Here is a 23,342-nt window from a genome sequence, read left to right on the forward strand (position 1 = left end):
TTTAAAGGTATTTCAGGGGGTTGTTTCAAATTCGCGGAGAGAAATAGATGAACAAATTTATTCAAAATGTGTAAGGTCTCACAACATGAGCAATAAAAATGTTGTTGATTTGGGCATTCCGGGAAAATTCGGTCTTTCGTGATTCGGCCATTCGTGATTCGGCCTTTCGTGATTCGGCCTTCTGTGACTGTTGTTGGAATTCGGCCATTTGGATTTCGGCCATTCGTGATTCGGCCATTTATGCTTCGGCCATTCGGTTCCAGCCCCTCCAAGTAGTGGCTGCAACTCGTGGTTTATACGCCTGCACCACTCTCCGTTTTTCATTTGAGCTCCACCAAAACCAGTTCGCAACACTTTTCGGTCAAATAGGGCAAGAGCACGTATGTCTTCCGTAAACAAAGTTACAGTCTCTATCAACATTTTCTATATCTCAGCTTTGTACGGCAGCGTATGGGTATGGGTAAAGTAGACTGGACTTCCGGCTCGAATGCGTCGTTGAATTTCCTTATTTGTATTATTATCGACGGTGACCAGAGATCTTAAATATATGAATACATCAACTACTTCCAGTTCATCACCGTCAATAGTCACTGTCCGTGCTAGGTGAACGATGTTTTCTCTGAAGCTTCTTCTTAACATATATATTTGGTTTTCGACTCATTGATTTGTTGTGTAATATCAAGGTCATCTGCAAAGGTTGAAAGCTGTCTATGTTTGCTAAAAATCGTTCCTCTCGTTTCGATGCCCGCGTGTTGGATCACACCTTCAATAGCGATGTTAAATAACATATAGAGTAGTCCTCTCCTTTATCGCAACCCTCTACGCGATTCGAATAAGCTCGCGAGTGACCCCGAAATACCAACGAAGCACATCATTCACTCCAGGGTAGTTTTAATCAGCCGCATTAGTTTGTTGGAAAACTGTTCTGGTGCATAGCTGCCATAGCTGTTCGCATAGCTCGACTATATCGTATGCTGCCTTGAAATCCAAGAAAATATGATACGTGGGCACGTTGTACTTCCGGCATTTACGGAAGATTTGTCGGTGAATGACAATTTGATCCACGGGCACGGGCCCCCGTAAAACCCGCATGGTACTGCCCTATGAATTGTTTTGCTATTGAGGATAGACGACGTAACAAAATCTGGGAGAGTATCTTGTAGGCAGCGTTGATCAGCGTAATACCACGGTAATTACAACAGTAGAGCCGATCGCCCTTTTGGGGGATTTTGGGACAAACCACACCTTCCATTCATTCCTTCGTTAGTTTCTCCTCCTCCCTTGAATCCTTGAAATTATCCAGTGAAGTGCCATCGCTAGTTGTTCTGTGCCATTTTTGTTAAGTTCAAACGGAAGTCCGTCTTTTCTTGCGGTTTCTCGCTGGATCTCTTAGAGATTGAGAGGCGACACGCTGTTATCGTTTGAGGGCACTCCTAGGTTAACTTCTGTTCCATCTCCTTCGGTTATATCACCATTGAAATGCCCATCGCAAAACTGCTTCCACCTAACATCCCCCAGCTAGCACCAACTCGTATATCAATGTACGAAAACTATCGTAAATATCTCCTAACAAACTCGAAATCGTAACTAAAGCTAGATAAAGTGGAATCAAGTTGATTTTCTGTCGTATATAATGATAATGACTGACATACATACGATTTTCAGCACAAAATCGTAGAGTAGTATGGAGCGACTCGCGCTTAATCGGATATTATCGTATATAAATACCTATATAGTCGTAACGCTCCAAATTATTCGTAATCACGTATATCGCCTCCAAAATAGAACGGACATGCCAATTTTGCGCATGAAATACGATTTATTTAGCATGTATATCTGTACGTAATGCTGATTATTGCCTTTCTTATACATATGAAAATGCTAGCTGGGCCACCTCGCACTCATTTGTGACCAGGTTTTCCTCCTCATCCCTGCACTACGAATTGTAGTAGGCACGCTTAGTTCACGGCAATTCGCGGGTTATCTAATTGCCGAATATTTAACCGAGGAGGTCGAGGTAAATACTGTCAATAGTTTTGAGCGCACATGTACTGTTACTAGGTAATGTTTCAAGTCCACCACACCACGTAGGGTTAAATTGGGGCTTGCCGCCATGGATCCTCCATACTTTCTCGCCTATGCGACAGATTTCTTGCAGTGCCACGATTCCGAACTGTTCGAGCAGTATTCTGACGCTACACATGAAATTAAGTGATCTGCAGTTTCAGGTACCAAGCATCCATTCCATGTCCTGATTTCGTCGTCTTTGTTCATGCATCATGCCAAATTTTTCAATTAGAATTTCGTTCCAAGTAACCATTTGGGTTTTATTATACTCTTATGACGGCATTTAAGACCAAGTCTTAGTCTTGAAGACCACCATAAGAGTACTATAAAACTCACATTGTTGCTTGGGGTATATTTAGCTGCAATCTTGTGATCGCTTTTATGACCAAAATTGACCATGAAAACCGCAATAAGAGTGCAATAAAACTCACATTGCTACTTGGGTAGGTTGCCTTACTAGGACACGCTTGCTAGTCTCGTGATGTGGCTACCATCATAGGTGTAGTAACGAGACGACACATTTCTTAATTCAGCCGCCCGCTTCGGATCAAACGCTGTCGTGAGCCGCGCCTAACCTGGAGTAAACCGCGCACTTGATTGAGAAAGCCTGACATGGGAACAGACCCAGTCAGCATTTTTATATGCATAATTAGATTGCAAATAAGAGTTACGTACTGATATGTAACGAACAAAATCGTATTCGACGCGCAAAAGCCGCCTATCCGTACCATTCTGGAGGCGATATACGAACTGAGGAATAATTTTGATCGATACACTTATATAGGTATCTCAATACGATAAGATCCAATTAAACACGCCCAGCTTCATACAGCTATACCACTTTGTGCTGAAAATCGTATGTTTGTCAGTTATTAGCATTATAAACGATAGAATATCAACTTGTGCGCGCTTTATTAGGATTTATTTACGAATCCAAATTTGTTAAAAGATATTTACGATAATTTTCGTACATTGATATACGAGTTGGTGCTGGCTGGGGATGCTTAAGGTTGACAAGGCTTTTCTTCGTTGTTACGCTCAGCGTCCGCATGAGTGCCCCTTCTTTGTCAGTATACGACCTTAGTTTCAACCGGGGTGGTTACCCGATATCTGTTAAGTTTGCTCGTATTCCGGCTGGTACCACGAGGAGATAGGAATAGGAATCGCTAGATAAGAGGCTAAGGCTAAGCAGTTCATAAAGCTGCATTAATTTTGTAATTTTTCTTCAGCATGTAAAATCAGTCTATTTTTAATGAATACATTATATAGGTGAAAATATGGATAAATCTATAAATGCGCAGTATGTATAATATGCACACCAAGATAGCCATGCGATGCGATTTTTTGCAGCTTAGGCGTGGTACACAAATTACGTGACGCAAAAAATCCGGGTTTTTGACCCCCTCCCTCCCCTATGTAACATTAAGTAACGCTTGGCATACCCCCCCTTTAATTTACGTAACGTTAAACAAAACTCCCCCCCCCCCCTGTTCCTCAACATTGAATAAAAATGGTATCTTCATATTAAAAACCATCATCAGGCATCGATCCATGGCTGAAATGGTCTTGAACCGTAATAACTGGAAATTTAGTAGGATTATCTTCATCAGCTACAAACCATAATTTAGTATCAGAATTTTCATCAGTATAAAGAGATTCACTCTTTTCCACTTCCAACACGTCCTTTCCTTTTTTTGGCAACTGCCATTTTGGTATTCATAAATTTCCCAAGTAACAATTCTAAAGCCACTTGGTTTTACTTGAATTTTATAAAGGTTTTATTGCGGTATTAATCATTACCTCTGGGTTTATTCTGGTATTGCGCAATACCAAGAGGAAACGAGTACAAACACACTTATAGCTAGCTAGAAATCCATAATAAAACTTTTAATAAAGCAAATTCATTGTGGTTACTTTTATTACCACGTTAAAACTTGTTGGCTGCACCACGTCTCGTATAAACTTACCATAAGTGTGGTGTAGCAATACAAAATGACCCACCAATTGCCATATTCTAGGATTTGGTCAGCTCATCAAAGCAAAGTATTTTGCAGAAAGAAAGTTATTATCAATCGGTTTTCCTGTCAGAGGAAGCAACTAAAATGATTTTGCTAGAAATTGAGATTGCCTAACTTAATACTTTCAATTTGTTAAAACAACCAGTTTTCGAAAATTGCAAAATTTTAGTGGCGCGCTGATTTTATCGACCTATCATATTAATATGCACGATGAAATTAAATGCGCACATGCTGCAAACCAACAAAATTGCTTAAAATTTAATCAATATTCTATGGGATATTTTATTCTGATCGCTATAAACCATATCGTTCAGAACGATCTGTCAGTAAAATTTAAACTTTTCTGCTCACGGATATATTTACTAGTTGACAAACCTAGCGAACTTATTTAGCTTTTGCCAGAAAAGCGAAAAGCTTTTTTAAATTATGGGGATGGCTGTCAAGCAGCGAAAGCTTAGCCGGTTTTATTACTGCTTTCAGCAGAGCGTGTTACGACTACTTGAGCTTATAACCTGATTCTTATAGCGGTTATGAAAACATTCTGAGGAGTGGGCCACTTGATCAGAAAGCAGTTTTACAGCGGTCATCAGAAAGTTCTGGTGGAGCTCATAGTTTTATTAGCGGTTTTATTAAATTGGTCATGAAAACCACTATACAAACGTAATAAAACTTGAACAATTACTTGGGTTGTTACGTAACTATTCTCATGACTCCCCCTCCCACTATGTAACAAAAAGCAACGCAAGGTCGACCCTCTTCCCTCCCCCCTAAGCGTTACGTAATTTTTGTACGGAGCCTTATCGAGGATTAGTGGTCCGAAGCTTCTTACTGCCGTTATAAGAGTTTAATAAAACTTGCATTGTTAGTTCCCAAGTAACAATACAAGTTTTATTGCGCTTTAATTGTGGGTTTCAGTACCAATTTTCATCATAGAAGCCTTTATAAAATTGTAATAAAACCTAAATTGTTACTTGGGTTGAGCTGATCAATGAATGTCAGACCATATTGACGAGTTTCTTATTGACTTATTGACTGTATAGCTGACGCAACAGACTGAGAAGGAGCGCCATGATAGTGAGAAGCTGGAAGAACTGTCTACACTGCCTCGTAGGACCAAAGTTAAGGTGAAATTAGTCGTCATCGATTCTGCCAATTCCAAAAGCAGTTTTTTTGTTTGAAACAAAAATTTTAGTCATGAAAATATATTCGCTGTGTTCAGATTGACAAGAAGAATGCAGAATTTACATTTTTACAATCAGAACTCCGTTTTTGGGCCCAAAAACTGCTTCCAAAACTGGGCTCTCCAACGAAAAATCAATGACTGCTAATTTCCCGTTAAACTAAAAACGCTAGCAGGACTAGGACTGCGTCAGTAGACGATCAAGTTAATTCATCTTCTCGGTGTTGAATCTTCTGGTTATTCGCATTCCAATTGACATCACGAGAAGGTAGGGATTCAATAACTGGAAGGTTACGGTTCACTAAGTGGAAACGGTATTGCGCCTTGAATCCGGCCATTCACCAACCATAAATCAAGCATTATGAGATGTCTCTGATCCTATATTTACATCGTTTTCTAAACCGAATATCCAAAGGAAAAATGGTGTGACTATGCATGGTAGAATCAGTTGATTCTATACTGAGCGACTTCAACTGAGCAAAACCTTCATTGAAAACTGCTGTAGATGTCAATCGACTTACTTACTTATTGGTCCTGGTTCGGCAGAACAACGGGATGAAATCAGAGGCCTCCACTGCCAACGATTACCCGTTATGGCTTTCACCTGTCACCAGTGCAGCTTCTCGTCAAGAACTCGAATGTCGTTGGCTATACCGCGTCACCATGAGCGTCTGAGTCTGCCTCTTTTTCGTTGTCCTTGCGAATTCCAGTCGAGTAATTCACTACAACAAATCTCTTTCGCTCCTCTCCTCAAGCTGGTGGAATTGTCAGTGTTCACTAGTTACGGACTTTGACCAATACGCCCTGTATCCAGTCCACCAGTTTCTCATTTCTTATGGTTTGGCAAAGTCAACTTTGAGCATTTCAGCTTGTTGCGGCAGAAAGCCGCATTGTAATATTCCCTCCCAAGCAGCACACTTTTGTCCATTCTTGTTTCAGCAACTCAAATACGACTGAAATTAGTCACATTTCAGTTATTACAACTGGTTTGTAACAACTGTGCTAGTAGGGCTCGCAGTTAACTTCTATTGAAGAGCCGAATCTAGTCACAGAAGATTATTGTTCGTTCGACCCAACGTGATACGCAGGAGCTATTGTTCTGAACGTGGAAAAAATCTATTTACTACCAGAGTACAAAAGGCGATAAATAAATAGCATTCAGTATTCAGTGCACTAGCAGCCACCGCCGCAGGCGGATGGTTGTCTCCAGACATCACGTGTTTTATTTACTGTGTGAAGAAGCCAGTACCGTTGGTAACTGGCCTACCTTAACGACGATCACGAACACAGTTGAAATGCAATTTATCCCTGGCACTCTGCTGGATTCTACTTTTGATTGCTATTTTAATCTGATTCAGTGATAGCGCTTTACGCTGCTGCAACGAACTAACGAATGGCGTTACGTCCTGCTAATTTTGTTCTTCAGAGCTCAGAGTTCTTCGGCTAGGGAGTTAGTCTAAGCTCTCTTGTTCCGCCTACAAGTTTATTTATCAGCCGTCTCCAGTTCGACGCATCGTTAACGGATAGCTATCTTAGCAGTTTTGGTTCACGCTCTTTCAATGCCGGCTTTCGTCTCTCTGCGTTCGTCGGCCGTCCTCCAAGTTTCATCCGAAGTCCACTCCCTCCACTCACTGCGCACTTTACTAAAGGTTTCGTCACTGATCGTGGTGAAGGCGTTCTTGATTCTAGTCCATCACCATCGTCGTTTATTGTTCTTCGATAGTTTTACCAGGTGGCAGCTCCGAAACTCAGGACTCTAGTTGCTCGACATTCTTTACCTCGGGATTCTCCAATCCAGGAAGCCGTAACAAAACTCATCTTTTTCCTCCCGTCGTTGGATATGTTATGGTAGGATACAATATATTCACTTTGCTGATGCAGATGTGGTCAATTCGGTTTTTGGTACGGCCGTCGTGGTAAACACTCGTGACATTATGTGCTGCTCTATAAGGGAAGAGCGATACCCCAATGACCACGACCTTCAAAAATCCTCACACGCCAAATTTGGTTCCATTTGCTTGAATTGTGTGGGAGCCCACCTAGAGGGAAGAGGCTTCCCGGCTTCATAAACTCCGGCATTCAAATTTTCATGCCGAACGGTTCAGTAGACAGACAATAGACTAGTATAACAAATTATGTATTGTCAAAAATAAAGGGAGTTGAGTTTCGGGTCTCTATCATCCGCAATATAAAGAATTGGTTCCTCCTCTTTGGTCTTGTATATTTTCGTAGGTTCCCGTGCGAACCGTACAATGTGGTGACAGCAGTGGGATCTAAACCTATGCCATTGCTGACTGGTGTCTTCTATGAGAACTGTGTGTTGATTATTTCTAATAGTGCAATACCTAGTTTTCTTTGATTTAGAAATAATGCAAAAGGGGATGCAGTTAAGTTGCATTATAAGTGAAATTTTTATTTTATTTAAGTACTGTTTTCATGGATGAATCTATTCAGAGAGTAGACTATATGGGAAGAAAACACTGATGGTAAATGTACTCTTCATAAACATAGCCACAACTCCGGATAATTTTGCTGCTAATTTTCAATCCCCATTGGCGCTCACCAACGGCATAAACTCAAAACTAGGTGATATCGATCGCTTGCAAGCAGATGTGGGCGATGGACACTAAAAGCATGTTTGTCATCGTTGTGAAAACCCGTACCAATACACTTGAGGTATTTTTATGAGGCTGTAAAGAAGATTTATTTCACTTCTGCAGAATTTTACGATCTAGTTTCTGTTGATTCCCAATCGAATAATCCTTTTCTCAGCTCCACGAACAAACAGGAAATCATCTACAAGCTTAGAAAATAGAATACAAACAGCAAACTACTTACCACGTCAATGAGCTGCGAAAGTTTCAGACCCATTTTAACTGTTAATCTATCGGAGTTGTTGCCCACGGGCCGTATCAATCGGTTATAGTTGCTCAGCAAGTCGTCATATAAACGCTTAGAATCTGGGTTGGCCAGGCCGGTAGCAAAATGTAACGCTATGAACACAGCCGTGAGTAGCACGCTCCCCATCTTAGGCCAGGTCCACCCCTAGAAGGAAGAAAGAAAAAAGCGGAAAATTGAAGGTTAAACAAATTGATTATCACAAAAGTTCACAGCTGTACTGGATTCAACATAATTGAGACGTAGTCATGGTTAGTGCAATTAAGATTTTAATATATTCTCCGAATAAAATAAGTATCAAACAAGGAAATATGCACGAAGCAGCCCAATAGCTGAACAGAACATGGTTTCTGGATTTAACAACACTATGGTCGTAATATCATTCCCTCTAACATAGAAGAAATTAGAAAACGCGATAAGATCGTAAATTGTAGCAAAAAGCTCATCTACTGCAAAGTCTTCCGGATAGTATCTGACTGCACCTCGTTACGCAATACTATGGCTTTGTTTCAGTCCCAAAGGTTATCTCTGAGCTCGCAAAATTATCCAGCACGTGCAATATAAAACTTAACTTAAAACACCCTTTCAGTGGAGAAACTTTTGCGGTTTTGTGCTTTTGCCGTTCCAGTCAGTTAGAACCAGGAGAGACAAAGCAGCTCTACGAAGTCCACCGTAACCGAGCTGGGAGAACTGAACATGAAATGCTTCCGTTCGTTCCAGTGGCTATTTAAAAGCGTGAATGCACATGCAGCAGGATTCCGAGCAAGTAATCGAAATTCGAATCCGGAAACAAAGCAGCAGCATTGTCTGCTGTTCTTTCTCTGGATTTAATACGAGTTCCATGCATCCCGATTTCGCTTACGTAGCTTACGAGTGAGGCAATGTATTTAATTCGAAATTATAGGGATTTAAAACAAATAGAATGAACTACAAAATTGTGAATGAATTGTAAACGAATTGTCTCTGCCATTGTGTGAGTAATAATTATTTGATATTGTATTAACCTTTCTGGAAATAAAGCGTTGCTTAACTTGTTTGTGTCGTTTTTATTAATTATTAACTTTTTAATATAATTATACTTTTATTGCTATGTTATGCCATATCATTTTCAAATCGTGTGTCCACTGTCCAAATAATTTAGAAATATTAGACAGAGCTTGTCCCGCAGTCAGATATCGTTTCCTTTGCTCTTCGTTTGATTTCAGAATGAAATTAATACTGAAACATTTTATAATCCATGAAAAAAATCAACTCTTATCGTTAATGCTAACCCAGAATGTCAATGGAATGCACCTCGGATGCATCAATCCGTACAACTGTTTGCCATCGTTTAAAGAACGAATAAAAATCACAGAATAAATAGGCTATAAATATATTCAATACACTGCATTTCGCTCGTAGTTTCACTTGTCAATAAAAAAATATCGATGCCCGTTAAAAGTGAACGCTGCAAAGCGCTTCATTACCATGTTCTTCCCGAGTGGAATTTTTTATAGGATTCCAAACACATTGAGACGAGAACTGTTAGGAAATTAAAGCCACTCCCAGCGAAAATAAAAGCCATGGTGCAATGCAGACACCATAATGCAATAACTTATGCAGAACGCTCGAAGAAAAACCGTCGAACAAAAGAAACTTTTGGTCCCATAAAGAGGTGATAGCCGAAAATATCGCTGTGTCCCCGTTAACGAACAGAGAGAGAGAAAAAAAACCCGGAAAATTGTCGCAAAGCGTAACGACAAAACAAACGCGAGGAAATTTTCTTTTATTTGTTCGCGCTAAATATTTGATGCCTCTATTCTCGTTCGATGCCATTTGCGACCTAGATTGCACATGCAAATTTCCGCAAACCCTTTCCTCGCTCACTCCAATCGAAGCGAAAGGGGACGATGAAAATTGACTAGAGGGAAAAAGGTTCCGGATTTAATATGCATCAAAACTTCCCGCAGGGAAGAAGCTCAACTGAAAAAAAACTCCAGGATTTCATTCGCTGCTGAAATTAACTTTGCTGGTTCACTGGTGCAATATTTGTTTTCACGAGCGTGACTAAAAACGACGACGCTAGGTACGACAGCGACTTGTAAAGGACCGACCGCCACGAACAAAGAAGATAATGAGTACGGCTCAACTCGGGTTCGATTTTCGCAGGATTCAGAGACCAGATGTATGGCGAAAGTTTGCGGATTGCGTGCAGAGAAAAAAATGAAGCAATTTATGGAGTAATTTGCATAAATTAAGTTTGCCACGATTAAAATACTTATTTCTGACAGAGCTAAGTCTGAAGTTAAGACAAACCGAACCATAATGGGGCAATTCAGATTTAATCAAATATTTGATCCAGTGGCCAAAGAGCATTTGTGACGGATAGAAGATTTTATTAAATTTTAAAAACCGTCCGGTATCTGATACATAATCGGGGGTGATCCTTTATCTGATCAAACCGATAGTTTTTATTCAGATTAATTTTTACGAGACTAGTGGTAGCAATTGAATCTCGAGAATTGAAATATGATATATTCGAAATTGTTTAGTGAGCAGAAAACGAAATCAGATAAAGATAGTCAGATTCGGCAAAGTAAAAGAAACCTGACAAGGTCTGGAAAAAGAAAGATGAAAACAACTGGCGTGCCCAGACTGAGGCACATGGGAGCATGTGCCGCAACTTTTTTATAAAATTTAATACTGAACATTTTAATTCAACATTATGTAATCTGAACGTTCGGACATTTTTGCCTAACTTCTAACTAAACAATAATCAAACCAAAAGTCCTCTACGGACTCGAGACCGTAACTTTACTGACGGAAGACATACGGGCATTTACCAAATTCGAACGAAAAGTATTGCGAACTAATATTTCCGGAGTACAAACGGAAAAAAGTGGCGTAGGCATACGAACCTCAAGCTGCAGGCACTACTTAGAGAAATTCCCATCGTACAGCTGGCAAATTTGGGAGACTACGGCTGGCCGGCCACGTCGCAAGGACGCTGAACGACTGTGCAGTAAAATCCGTTCACTTTAACCCTCAATTGATCAACCGGGTACACCTGTACCTTTTTCAGGTTTTGTGTTCTAGTTTCGGCATGATCCTTTTGAAATAACGCGAAAAGACTCCAAATACTCGTTACTTGGCCGATAACTCATAAATTCAACCATTCAGAGTAGGGCGGGGCATAAGTGCGATGTTTGAAGTTGACATCAATTTTCGTGAGATATAAAGAAGGACAACAACATAATATATTTTACAGTGATGCAGTAAGTCAATGTCTTCACATTCAACTATAAATCATCTGCGGTAATAGTGTTTTGCAAAATAAATTCTTCTTTCTTCTGATCAAGTGCAGATTCGCACTTTTACCCCACTAGCGGGGCAAAAGTGCGAATACCGCGGGGCAAAAGTTCGAGGCTAGAATCCATGAAATTAGCCCAGCAGTAGCTAACAAAACCATATTATCTTCAATCTGCGTTATGTTTCGGTAAGGAATATTCTCAATTTGCACCTTTTCTATTATGCGCTGGTGTATTGCAGCCTCCGTTAGATCGAAACTTTTCCAAACGTTTGTTTTTTGTTTCATCAACGGAAACACATTGTTTGCCTTCGGCCAACATTTGTAGAGCACACAGTTTTCTGCAGATCTTTCATTTCTACTATCTGTAATATAGTGCCTAAAGCTGACTATAATTAGCTATACATTTTTGCCTCGTTCATGAATCACACTTTTGCCCCGTCCGTGAATCGAACTTTTACCCCGCTTGGCGCTTGACGGGGTTAGATTAAATTACGGAAAAGCGAAATATATTTTGTAAATTATTTTCCCCGTATTTTCATCTGTTTTGAATGTGAGTGATGTAAAACGCTGCTACAAATTTTCAACAAGTAATATCCTCCTGTTGATATCGTATTTGCCGTATAACGAAAAATTACATCAAAATCGCCCTAAAATAACATTTGCACATAACTCAGCAACTATGATTCGTAAGCAACCAAAGTTTACGTTAGATTCAAGCTGTCAAAGTAGTCACCCATCCATGCCAATGTAGACAATTTACTCGGAATCTGCACCGATAAATCATTGAATCGCACTTTTACCCGCATCGTACTTTTACCCCTCCTTACTCTATATCAGCGGTTCCCAAATGGGGGTTCGCCAAAACTTTAGTTCACTGCAGAATAGTATAGGGAAATCTGTCAAGGGTACGCGAACCAAAAAAAGGTTGGGAACCACTGCTCTATATGAAAACGTGTCTAGAAAAAAATTTGAGTTTTTAATCGTCAAAGTTAAATACTCCGATTTTGATCAACCGGGTACACCTGTACCCACTCACCCATTTCATGTAAAAAGGATGAGAATGGGAACTGTTCATCATATCACATAATATATTTATCTTCTATACCTATAAAAGAGGATTTCTGTCTGTCTGTCTGTCTGTCCGTATGTTCCTTTTAGAATCGAAAATTACTTGACCGATCGGCGTGAAAATTTGCATACAGGGGTTTTTGGGGCTACGGAAGGTTCTCTCGATGGCAAAAGTCCCCTTCCCCCACTAAGAGGGGGGGGGGGGCTCCCATACAAATCTATGCCCAAAAAAATGGATTTCTGTCTGCCCGAATGTTCCTTATAGAATCGAAAACTACTGAACCGATCGGCGTGAAAATTTGCATATAGGGGTTTTTAGGGCCAGAGAAGGTTCTTATGATGGTTAGAGACCCCTCCTCCCACTAAGAGGGGGGGCTGCCATACAAATGAAACACAAATTTCTGCATAACTCGAGAATTAATCAAGCAAATGGAACAAAATTTTACATTTCGGTGTTTTTGGAGACAAGAATTTTTTCTATGGTGAATTGAGACCCCTCCCCACTTTAGGAGGGGGGCTCCTATACAAATGAAATACAAATTTCCTCATAACTCGAAAACTAATTAATCAAATGGAACCGTATGTGGCATGTGGGTGTTTTTGGAGGCATGAATTATTTTTATGATGATTTGAGACCTCTTACCTTTTTAGGAGGGGGGGGGCTCCCATACAAATGAAATACAAATTTCCTTATAACTCGAGAACTAATCAAGCAAATGGAACAAAATTTAGCTTGTGGGTGTTTTTGCAGGCAATTTTTTTTCTATGGTGAATTGAGACCCCTCCCCGCTTTAGGAGGGGAATAATGACCCCTCTCCCTTTTAAGAGGGAGGGGGCTTCCATACACATGAAATACAAATTTATTCATAACTCGATAACTATTCAAGCAAATGGAACAAAATTAGACATGTGGGTGTTTTTGGAGACAAGAATGTTTTTTATGGTGAATTGAAACCTTTCCCTGCTTTAGGAGGGGGCTCCTATACAAATGAAATACAAATTTCCTAATAACTAAAGAATTAATTAATCAAATGGAACCATATTGTGTGGGTGTGGGACCATATTGTGTGGGTGTTTTTGGAGGCATGAAATTTTTCTATGATGAATTAGGACCCCTTACCTTTTTAGGAGGGGGAGGGCTCCCATACAAATGAAATACAAATTTCCTCATAACTCGAGAACTAATTAATCAAATGGAACCATATTTGGCATGTGGGTGCTTTTGGTGGCATGCATTTTTTCTATGATGAATTTGGACCCCTTACAACTTTGATGAAATACAAATTTCCTCATAACTCGAAAAGTAATCAAGCAAATGGAACCAATTTGGCATGTGGGGGCTTTGGAGATAGGATTTTTTAATGATGGTTTGAGACCCCTCACCCCTGTGGTAGGGGGATAAGGACTATCATACAAATAAAACAGAATTTTTTGCGTAACTCAAAAACTAATCAAACTCGAGAAATTTTAGACTTTTTCATAAAACATTAATCAATAACAAGACCACCAAAAACTATCAAAAGTAGCATTAGATAATTCAGCGCGAGACGGCCACAGGTCGCGAATGTTGCCGGCGACCTGCCGTCGGATTCGCCGGCCACTGCGGGGAGACAGCCCCCCGTAGAGATCACCTCTATCTAGGTTTATTTATTTTCCTAGATCTACTGACCTCTATTACTTTCCTTCAGTTGGGTCACCCCTGCGAAATGGTACTTTGTACGAAAAGATTTTCCGTGAAATGGTACATCCCGCGTAAGGTTTTTCGCGAAATGGTATTCTGCGAAATTCTATATTCCGCGTTATGGTCAACCGAGAATTGGTGTTCCGCAAAATGGTATTCGGCGAAATGGTTTGTAATGATAGCGAATTTTTAAATGCTATCCGCTTTATTTTATCAAGCTAAGCGATGGGGGGAGTTGTTTGCTACTTTACTGTGAGGAAAATTTGTATATTAAAACACCCATGAACTCCCCAGAAACTTGCAAAACTCAAGATTGTGAGAAAGGTCATCCGAGATTCACGATTTATTACAACACAGTTTAATTTGTGGCAATACGAAGTTTGTCGGGTTAGCTAGTGACCATATAAAAACAACTGATTTTTATATACTTTAGGGACTTTTTTGCGTGGTCTAAACATACACTCGTGACTTTTTTGCGTGGTCAGGCTTGCGTTGCTCTTTTTGCTTCGATTTTTATCTTTTGACTTCAGCGCCTTAGTCAAACAAAATTCGGAAAAGTAGTGTATAGAGTAATTGTAGAATTAATTATTGTCTACAATATTGCTGAAGCATGTACGGTTTTATCTTTTGTATTTATGGCGCTATAGGACTGCAATTTCGTTTGTGACAAAAATAGTGCTCTTTTTGAGACTAATGGAAGAGCAACCCAATAGCGCCATTAATACAAAAGATAAAACTATACTTAGTTCACCAATATTGCAGATAATGATTAACTCTGCAATTTTCCTATCCACTACTTATGACTTTTACTTGTCGCCAGGACAGGTTCTCGTCTACAGTTTGGATGTCGTTGGCTAAGCGGCGTCGCCAGGAGCCTCTGGGTCTACGCTGTCCTTGCGGATTCCAGTCGAGTGTTTCTCGGCAGATCTCGTTCGCTCCTTTCCTCAAGGTGTGTCCGATCCAATGTCACCTACGTTCAAGAATTTGTTTTACTGCCGGCTGTTGATGATATCGACGATGGAGTTCCTCATTGAATATCCAGTTGTCAGGCCACCAGACACGATATAGGGCACGGAAGGGTATTTTCGGCCCATTAAGCGATTGCTTCTATTTTTCAGCCTATGGCCTAGTTCTAGTGGAAGAACAGGTAGCTTTGACGGTCTTTTTATAAAAAATAGGAGATTACTTACAGACTTAAGAAAATAGTTATAACATATTTATATTGTATGTGGGCAAAAATAGGCTGAATTTAGAAACATCCCGTACCTGAATGAGTAAGAATTTATTTTTCACACATCAATTTCATGCTGAATGATTGAGTGATTTACTCCAGATGTTATTTGAATCCCCAAAAATGTTTTAAACTCGCGCACAGTGAGATCTTTCCATTGAAATTGTGGTTTGGTAGGGTTATTGGTATTATATGTTTTATAAACAAGTTTAGCCTTTATGTTGGTGTGCTTTATGATAATATTAATCATTTCATCGGTAAAAATGGATTCGAAAGTGTCACTCTCAGACATAGTTTTTGTTCGCGTGCGGAGCAAGAAGGAGAACATTAAGACCCTCTATAGTTTTTGTTGATCGGTGCGGTCCACTTCTTTAGCGTACAACGTTGTGCAATGGAGTTTTGTAGTTACTATCTACAAAATTGCTGAATAAAGTTTTGCTGTATCGTTTGTATCTACGATGCCACTCTCGGTGCTGCTATTCCGCTGGTAGCCAAGCGAATGTTCATTTGATTATCAACGGGGTTGCAGCCCTATAGCACTATAGTTACAGTCTAGCATTATTCAGCAAACTTGTAGATAATAACTAGTTCTTCAAATGACCCATATATAGTTTTATCACATTTTGCTTGGTTGAGGCAGTACTGTCAAATGAATCAAAATTGTGTCAAAATGATCGAGCCATCCCTGTGGTCATCATTTGTTAATGGCCCCACAACAACGTATAAAGGATACAGCAATATCAATAATCATTGTTCAAATACGAAAGAAACCAAAAAGGATGAATGAGAACGCTTTTAAGGTTTTAACTGCTAAAGATGCACAGTAAGGATTAGTGGGTACAGGTGTACCCGTTTGGTCAGATTGCGTTGAAATTTTGGTTGATAAATTGAGGGTTAAAAATACCACCAGCTCCAGGAATAGAGGGGCCATACGTGCGAGCAGGGTTGCCACATGCACAGATTATTCTGTGTTTAACAGATATTTGAAAGAAATCGCATGTACAGAATCTGTATGCATAGAATACAGATTTTCACCAAATTACACAGATTAAACAGATTTTTGAACTTTTACATGAGAGTGAAAGAGACGGAAATAGTCAGCAAAATGACTCTCTATCTCTTTCAGTTTCATTGTTTTGCATTGGACAGATTTTTGCACAGATATTTTTCCTCGCCGTACAGATTATCAGATTTTTCCAACAAAAAACACAGAATTATATGTGGCATCCCTGCGTGCGAGATGGCTCGACCAGGTTGAAGCCAACTTGCGTGTGTTGGGATGCTCAACAATTAGCGATGAGTAGCCCATGACCGAGTACAGTGGAGAGGAATGGTTGATACGACAAGAGTCAACCAGCTATATGTTGTTAGAAGCCAAAAGTTGTAAGAATTATGGGTTGCTAACTAGACTTTAAGTGATGGATAAAAAGAAGGCAGCGCGGGTGACCAAGATGCGCAGTGCCACCCGTCAGAATGTGGAAAGACACAAACAGAAGAAGATGCAGTGAAACCAAATCTTTCGGGAGAAAAAGCGCTACCTGCAAGATCAGGAATATGCCGAATTGGAGCGGCTGCAGCGTTCTCAGGAAACGCGAAAGTTCTACCAGAAAGTGAACGGATCCCGCAAAGGCTTTGTGACGCGAGCCGAAATGTATCGAGATAAGACTGGCAGTATTCTGACGGACGATCGTGAGGTGACCGATAGGTGAAAGCAGCGCTTCGACGAACACCTGAATGGCGCCCAGGTGGAGAACCATGGCGGCAAGGAAAGCGATTTCGACAGCGCAAAAAATAGGACGGAGGTGTCAGCCCCAACGATAGGCGAAGTTAAGGAGGCCATCATGCAACTAAAGAACAACAAGTCAGCTAGGAAAGATGGCATCGGAACGTAGCTTATTAAAATGGGACCAGTAAAGCTGGCTGTTTGTAGGCACCGGCTAATTGTTAGAATTTGGGATACGAAACAGCTGCCGGAGGAGTGGAAAGATGGGGTTATCTGCCCGATCTATAAAAAGGGCGTCAAGCTGGACTGTGAGAACTATCGAGCGATCACCGTTCTCAATGCCGCCCATAAAGTGCTGTCCGAAATCATTTTCCGCCTAATATCACCAATTACGAAAAGATTTGTGGGAACTCATCAAACCGGCTTCGTCGGAGGTTGGTCTACAAGGGATCAAATATTTACACTGCGGCAAATCCTGCAAAAGGGCCGTGAATACAGAGTTCCCACGCACCATTTGTGGGTTGACTTCAAAGCCGCATATGATACCATCGGTCGTAAAGAGCTATGGAAAATTATGGACGAGAATAGCTTCCCCAGGAAGCTCATAAAACTGATTAAATCTACGATGGATAGAACACAATGCTTGTAACACTTTCTCAGTGCTTGTAACTCATTGGGTGGACGCAACCTGTTGCATTCATTGTTCTTGCCCGGCTAAGCAAATGTAACAGTCTTTAAGATCCACGAACAGCCAATGGAAGTATATTAAACAGCGCTTGTATTTTTACATCTATTCTCACATTTCTATCAGCTTAGCCTATGCCTACCTAAGTTGCCCTATCACCTCACGCTTGATGTTCACTTGGTTAAGAATTTGTTCTTTTGTTTACGTTCGAATGCGCTTTCATCAGATAGCGCTATGTGCGCTTCACTCGGCTCGCTCACTTGTATCGGTTCACACGACTGTGGTTACTTCAGCAATACCTGTGCCTACTCACTCGGATTCGATCCATCCTGCTGGGACGAAATCTACAGGAAGTCACTTCGGCACTCAGTGCCTACTCGTATGGATTCGATCCGTCCTTCTGGGACGATTAGTAAACAGATGCCACTTCAGCACTCAGTGCCTACTCACTCGGATTCGATCCGTCCTGCTGGGACGAGGGCTATACGGAACTCACTTCGGCACTCCGTGCCAACTCCTGCGGATACGATCCGTCCTGCTGGGATGCTTAACGAGGAATTAGGAATTTGATAACTGCATCCCACGTGGTACCGCGACTTCAGGTCTCCTTAAAACACCCTAAAATAAGTGGCATTAATATCTTAAATGCCATCAAGCGATAAGTGCCTACCTCAGCCGAGGATGGTATTAGCTGCTAAGGATGGATGTCGTCGCCTCATCAGCACGTGGCTCTTCCCGTGGAAAGTCTGGTGAGTTATACCAGGTTAAGTGCGTGCTACACGTGCTTGCCTTACAAGCCTTTTGTCTTGGAGCTTGTTCAGCCAGATATCATCACCAACGTTTCGTGTCCGGCTTTATCGCAGTTTTCCAACGATAGCCGTATCACTTGATTATCTCCACTATGGTGTTCTGTGCACGTGAAGATCAGGAACGAGATCGCCTGTTCTTGTTTATCCGACTAAACACTGGGAGACTAACTGCGAAACTGAGTTCTCCTATAGTCTAATACAGTGGTATCTGATCTGTATTGAGCGAGCGAGTGAGCGGAAATGTGACGTTGTCAAATGACAATTGTAACGCGTTTGCGCTAAGTTTGCGTTTCATGTAATGCTCTGTAGCCATAATAATTTAGGGTGCAACCACCTATTGTTATCTCCGGTTTACGCCTAATTTTGTTCATTGTAACATGCTGTGTTCGGATTTCGGGTGGATTGTCAAGTTTATTTGAAAGAGAACTTCGTCAAGATGATGGTCTTTCATGCCTGCTGTTCAATATAGCGCTACAAGGTGTTATGAACCGAGTGGATATCAACACGCGGGGCACGATCTTCAACAAATCTAGTCAATTCGTCTGCTTTACCGATGACATGGGTATTATCGGCAGAACCTCTGTACATCTGAACAGTACACCAGACTAAAGCACGAAGGAGAAAAAGATTATGGGAGATGGGTTAAAGGTAAATACGTAGGCCAGCGGAACCGAATACGTCTACCTTGGCATACTGGTAACGGCGGATAATGATACTAGCCGTGAGATTCGGAGACGTATTATCAGCGGGAGTCGTGCTTACTATTGGCTTCACAAGCAATTGCGGTCGAGCAGACTAAGTCCTCGTACAAAGTGCATCCTGTACAAGACAAGTGCTCGTAGTTTTCGAACGACAAGTGCTAAGAACGATCTTTGGCGGCATACAGGAGAACGTAGTATGGAGGCGGAGGATGAACCATGAACACGCACAGCTTTATGGCGAACCTAGTATCCAAAAGGTGGCCAAATCTGGACGGATACGATGGGCAGGTCATGTTGCAAGAATGCCGGACAACTTCCCTGCAAAGATGGTGATCGCCTTAAATTCGGTAAGAAGAAGACGACCAGGAGCGCAGCGAGCAAGATGGTTAGACCACGTGGAGCGAGATCTGGCGGAGTGTACTCGGTGTCCGAGGAATTCAAGAGCGGTAGCCTTCGACCGAGCTACATGGAAAAACTTTGTTCAACAGGCTTTATCTTAGGATGTCAAGCTACCCAAATAAATAAAAAATAATAATTGTAAGCCTTTTGCATATTTATTTCATTCAACTACAATAGCAGAACCCTGTGTTTGCACCTTACGCTTAACTCCACTCATAAGGTTCTGTTCAACATCTGGCTGCAGCTTCTTCTCTGAGGAAATACTTTTTCTTCATGTCTTCCTCAGATTTGATCTCCATGGGATGGTTTTGTAGCACGGCTTTGACCGATCTTTTTTTTTCTACCGCAGTCACACCAACGCGCATTCAAGTTCACACCGTCCGTTTAGTGATGGAATATGAACGCTATGCATACCTAACACAACTGGCAGTTTGCTTAGTCAAACGCCGATTGCACGCAGTAGAACAAACGCGTTCTAAAGCTTTTTAACATTTTCGTTTTGATCAAGTTGCCTTTGCCGTTTGGAGCAGCGAATGACTGCAAAACAGTCAAATGACTGGCAGTCACCACGCTAACGAAAAGCAACCGCACAAACGTATGATTCAATACTACAAAAAAACAACCACTACATGTGCATGGAAGAAGTCGGTCGGACTCCGTCCAATACAAACGAATATTTTGCTTGCGTCGGACCGACGCAAGGGTGACAAACTATTACTGTGAGCAGCCGATTTGGAGACAAAAAGAGAAACGAAAAAATACATCACCGTATGCATTCAGTCAGTTTGCAGTTTATATTCTCAAAGCGCAAAGCAAAACGGGAGATCGACTGTTTGCATTTGCTGAGACGCCACATGAATTGTAAGACGGCAGCAGCGCAAGCGGCAGATTGACTGGATTCAAAAAACAGTCAAATGATCGTTCAAAAAGCGGAGTTTGAATGCGAAAAGTTCGCATTCACGGCAGTCACATTCAACTTGCGATCCCTTTTCAAGCCCTGTTTTGTAGTGCCTGCTTAATAATAACCCAGTATTTTTCGATGGGCCTTAGTTCCGATGCGTTAGGGGGGTTCATGTCCTTGGATACGAATTTGACCCCTTTGGTTTCGTACCACTCTAGAACATCCTTTGAACAGTGGCACGAAGCTAGATCCGGCTAGAAGATTGTAGGGCCCTTGTGTTACATCAACAGAGGAAGCAGATGTTTCTATAGAAATTCCTTGAGATAGATCTGCCCGTCTACAGTCCCGGTAGTTAGGAACGGCGCACTCCGTTTGCCAAATGAACAGATTGCTTGCCAATCTTATTTGCCAATGTATTTCTTGGCAAATTTCGAAAGTTTCTGCTCCCGCAGTGCACTTAGAGGTTGTGCACTCCTTATCCTCCTACAGAGACATGTAAGATGGCCATTAGGCGGTTTGTAATACGGCGGGCTCACCAGGGGAGATAAAACGCGACAACGGCACTAACTTTCTGGATGATTCTTCAAATGAATTACCAGCTGTCTGATAAATTCACTAGCGCCACTACCAAGTGGATTTTCAACCCGCCGTCTGCCGCCCACATGGGTGGGTCGTGGGAGCGGCTTGTTAGATCCGTCAAGGTTGCGTTCTCCGCTCTGACAACAAACAAAAATCCGGATGACGAAATCCTCCTCACTCTGATAATTGAAGCTGAAGGGAACGTCAATTCGAGGTCGTTAACGTTCGTTCCATTGTGTTGAATATCGTTCTCTTTTTCGACACTTCCTTTGCCTCATAAAGACGTGTTGTCGCTAATTTTCGTAACATCCGTAGAAGACTAAATGTAAGTTTATACTTTACTTTACGTACTTTGATTAACTCTGAAACATTTAAATATTGTAAAACACTTCTAACAGTAAAATTTCTTCTTCAATAAAACTAGCTTTAAGCTCACGTTAAGGGAGTACCTTACTCTGGAAGACCGAAACATAATAGATTTTCGTAAATTTTCTACAGATGCTAGAATTATAGTTAAGTGTTGGGGTATTTTGGTTATTGGTTAAGGTATATTTGAAGATATATTTTGTATTTTTTGGATACCAGAATAGTGATTATTTAGCTGCTGGCAGGTGGGCGCGTGAATGCCCTCTAGAAAATAGTTTCATACTGGCGGTACGTGCCGGGAACCAAGGGAGTATCGTAAAACGCATTTCAAGGATGGTTTTGAAGCTTTGGGTCAATACCTAAATTGTTACATAGTGGTTTTTGAAAATTCTAAAAATTACTAAAATGGCAGCAGTTTTTCCAAAAGAAAGGTGTTTTTTCATCAAAAATCGCCAATTAGGAGCTCATAAAAAATTGAAAAATTGAGATATCAAAAAACGGCTACGTAACAATTTAGATAATTCATTTTTACATGCTGAAAATAAATTTCAGCCAAATCGGTTCGCTAGATTTTGAGATAGACGTACCGCCAGCTAAAGAAACATGGTTTTGGGGAAAATGCGTTCAAAGTTTCGTACAGCAATGGATTTCCCTTGAGGCGACTCCACAAGTTTTCAACGAGATCAGATATCAAAAAATCCTTTTGTCATGGCATTTCTGAAGGTATAAACGTCTCGAAAATGCATAAAAATCAAATTCGATTTTTCCGACTTTCCGGAGTAGGGTCCCCCCTTAAATCTATAAATTCATGTGCTACAATGAGGCCCGAAAACGTCCCAACAGCTGAATTTTTTTGTTTAGAATAAACCTAGAACAAGGATCCTTGTTCTAACGGTTATATTTGAGAAATATGAGAAAGTAACACATTGAATTATTACTTTCAATCGAATAGAATGTGATAGATAGCAATATATCTAGGAATATTGTTTTCAAGCCAGGTGGATGGATGCAGATATTCCATCTTATCGGGGGAAAATGGTTCTTTTTTTTTCATACTAGTACAGTGCTGTTCCATTTTTCGCGTATCATAACTTGTCCAGCTTTCAAGAGTCTGCTCTGGATGACAGTATAAACCGTACGCTAGACTTCATTGGTCGAGGCGAGGGTCGTTTTCCAACTCTGAAATGGGTTTTGTTTTGATAATATATTATGCAAAAGTAACCATTCGTGCAGATAAGATCCGGCATCATCCTTACGGTTATCCTTTAAAAACAGGCAACCGTTAATTCTACTGTCCTCAGTTCAAACTTTGGCAATGGCGAAAGAGCCCTTCGAACAGATCGCTGGGGACGCATAACCTACTGACACAGTAACTTTACCGAGACAATTTGCCATATTTCGCCGACCCAGGACTGCTACAAACGATGCCCCTGTGTCAACTGAACTGGTAGGTACTGCCGTTCGATATTCCAATCTAACAGAGTGAAAGTGGGGAAAATGGGTCATACTCACACACACAGTCTGCCATCGTTAATCCGACAAATATATGAGCTGAATAGAAAAAATCACTTCGATAGTCGAAATAGTGAGTACTTAGTGTTGACAAGAGCAAAAAAAATGCGCCCGATTGGCAGAAATTGGACTAGCGAATTGAGACCGTGCCCGGCATTCGAGTAGGAGCCAATCGTAAAAGCGAAAAAGCAGATCGAGGGAAAATTGCGCATTACTTCACATTGTCATTTCGAAT

The 23,342-nt window shown here is 41.0% G+C and overlaps 1 protein-coding gene across 1 annotated transcript in view; it reads right to left on the minus strand.

Moving 5' to 3' along the window:
- LOC128743167 (acetylcholine receptor subunit alpha-like 1) overlaps positions 1-8,292 on the minus strand; it is a 59,429-nt gene extending 51,137 nt beyond the window's left edge. Inside the window, exon 1 of the mRNA XM_053839691.1 lies at positions 8,104-8,292. Within this exon, the coding sequence (XP_053695666.1) occupies positions 8,104-8,292 (189 nt within the window). The remainder of the gene's footprint in view (positions 1-8,103) is intronic.
- Positions 8,293-23,342: the final 15,050 nt, after the last annotated feature.

This window comes from Sabethes cyaneus, chromosome 3 (assembly GCF_943734655.1).
Source record: "Sabethes cyaneus chromosome 3, idSabCyanKW18_F2, whole genome shotgun sequence".
Classification (NCBI taxonomy): Eukaryota; Metazoa; Arthropoda; class Insecta; order Diptera; family Culicidae; genus Sabethes; species Sabethes cyaneus.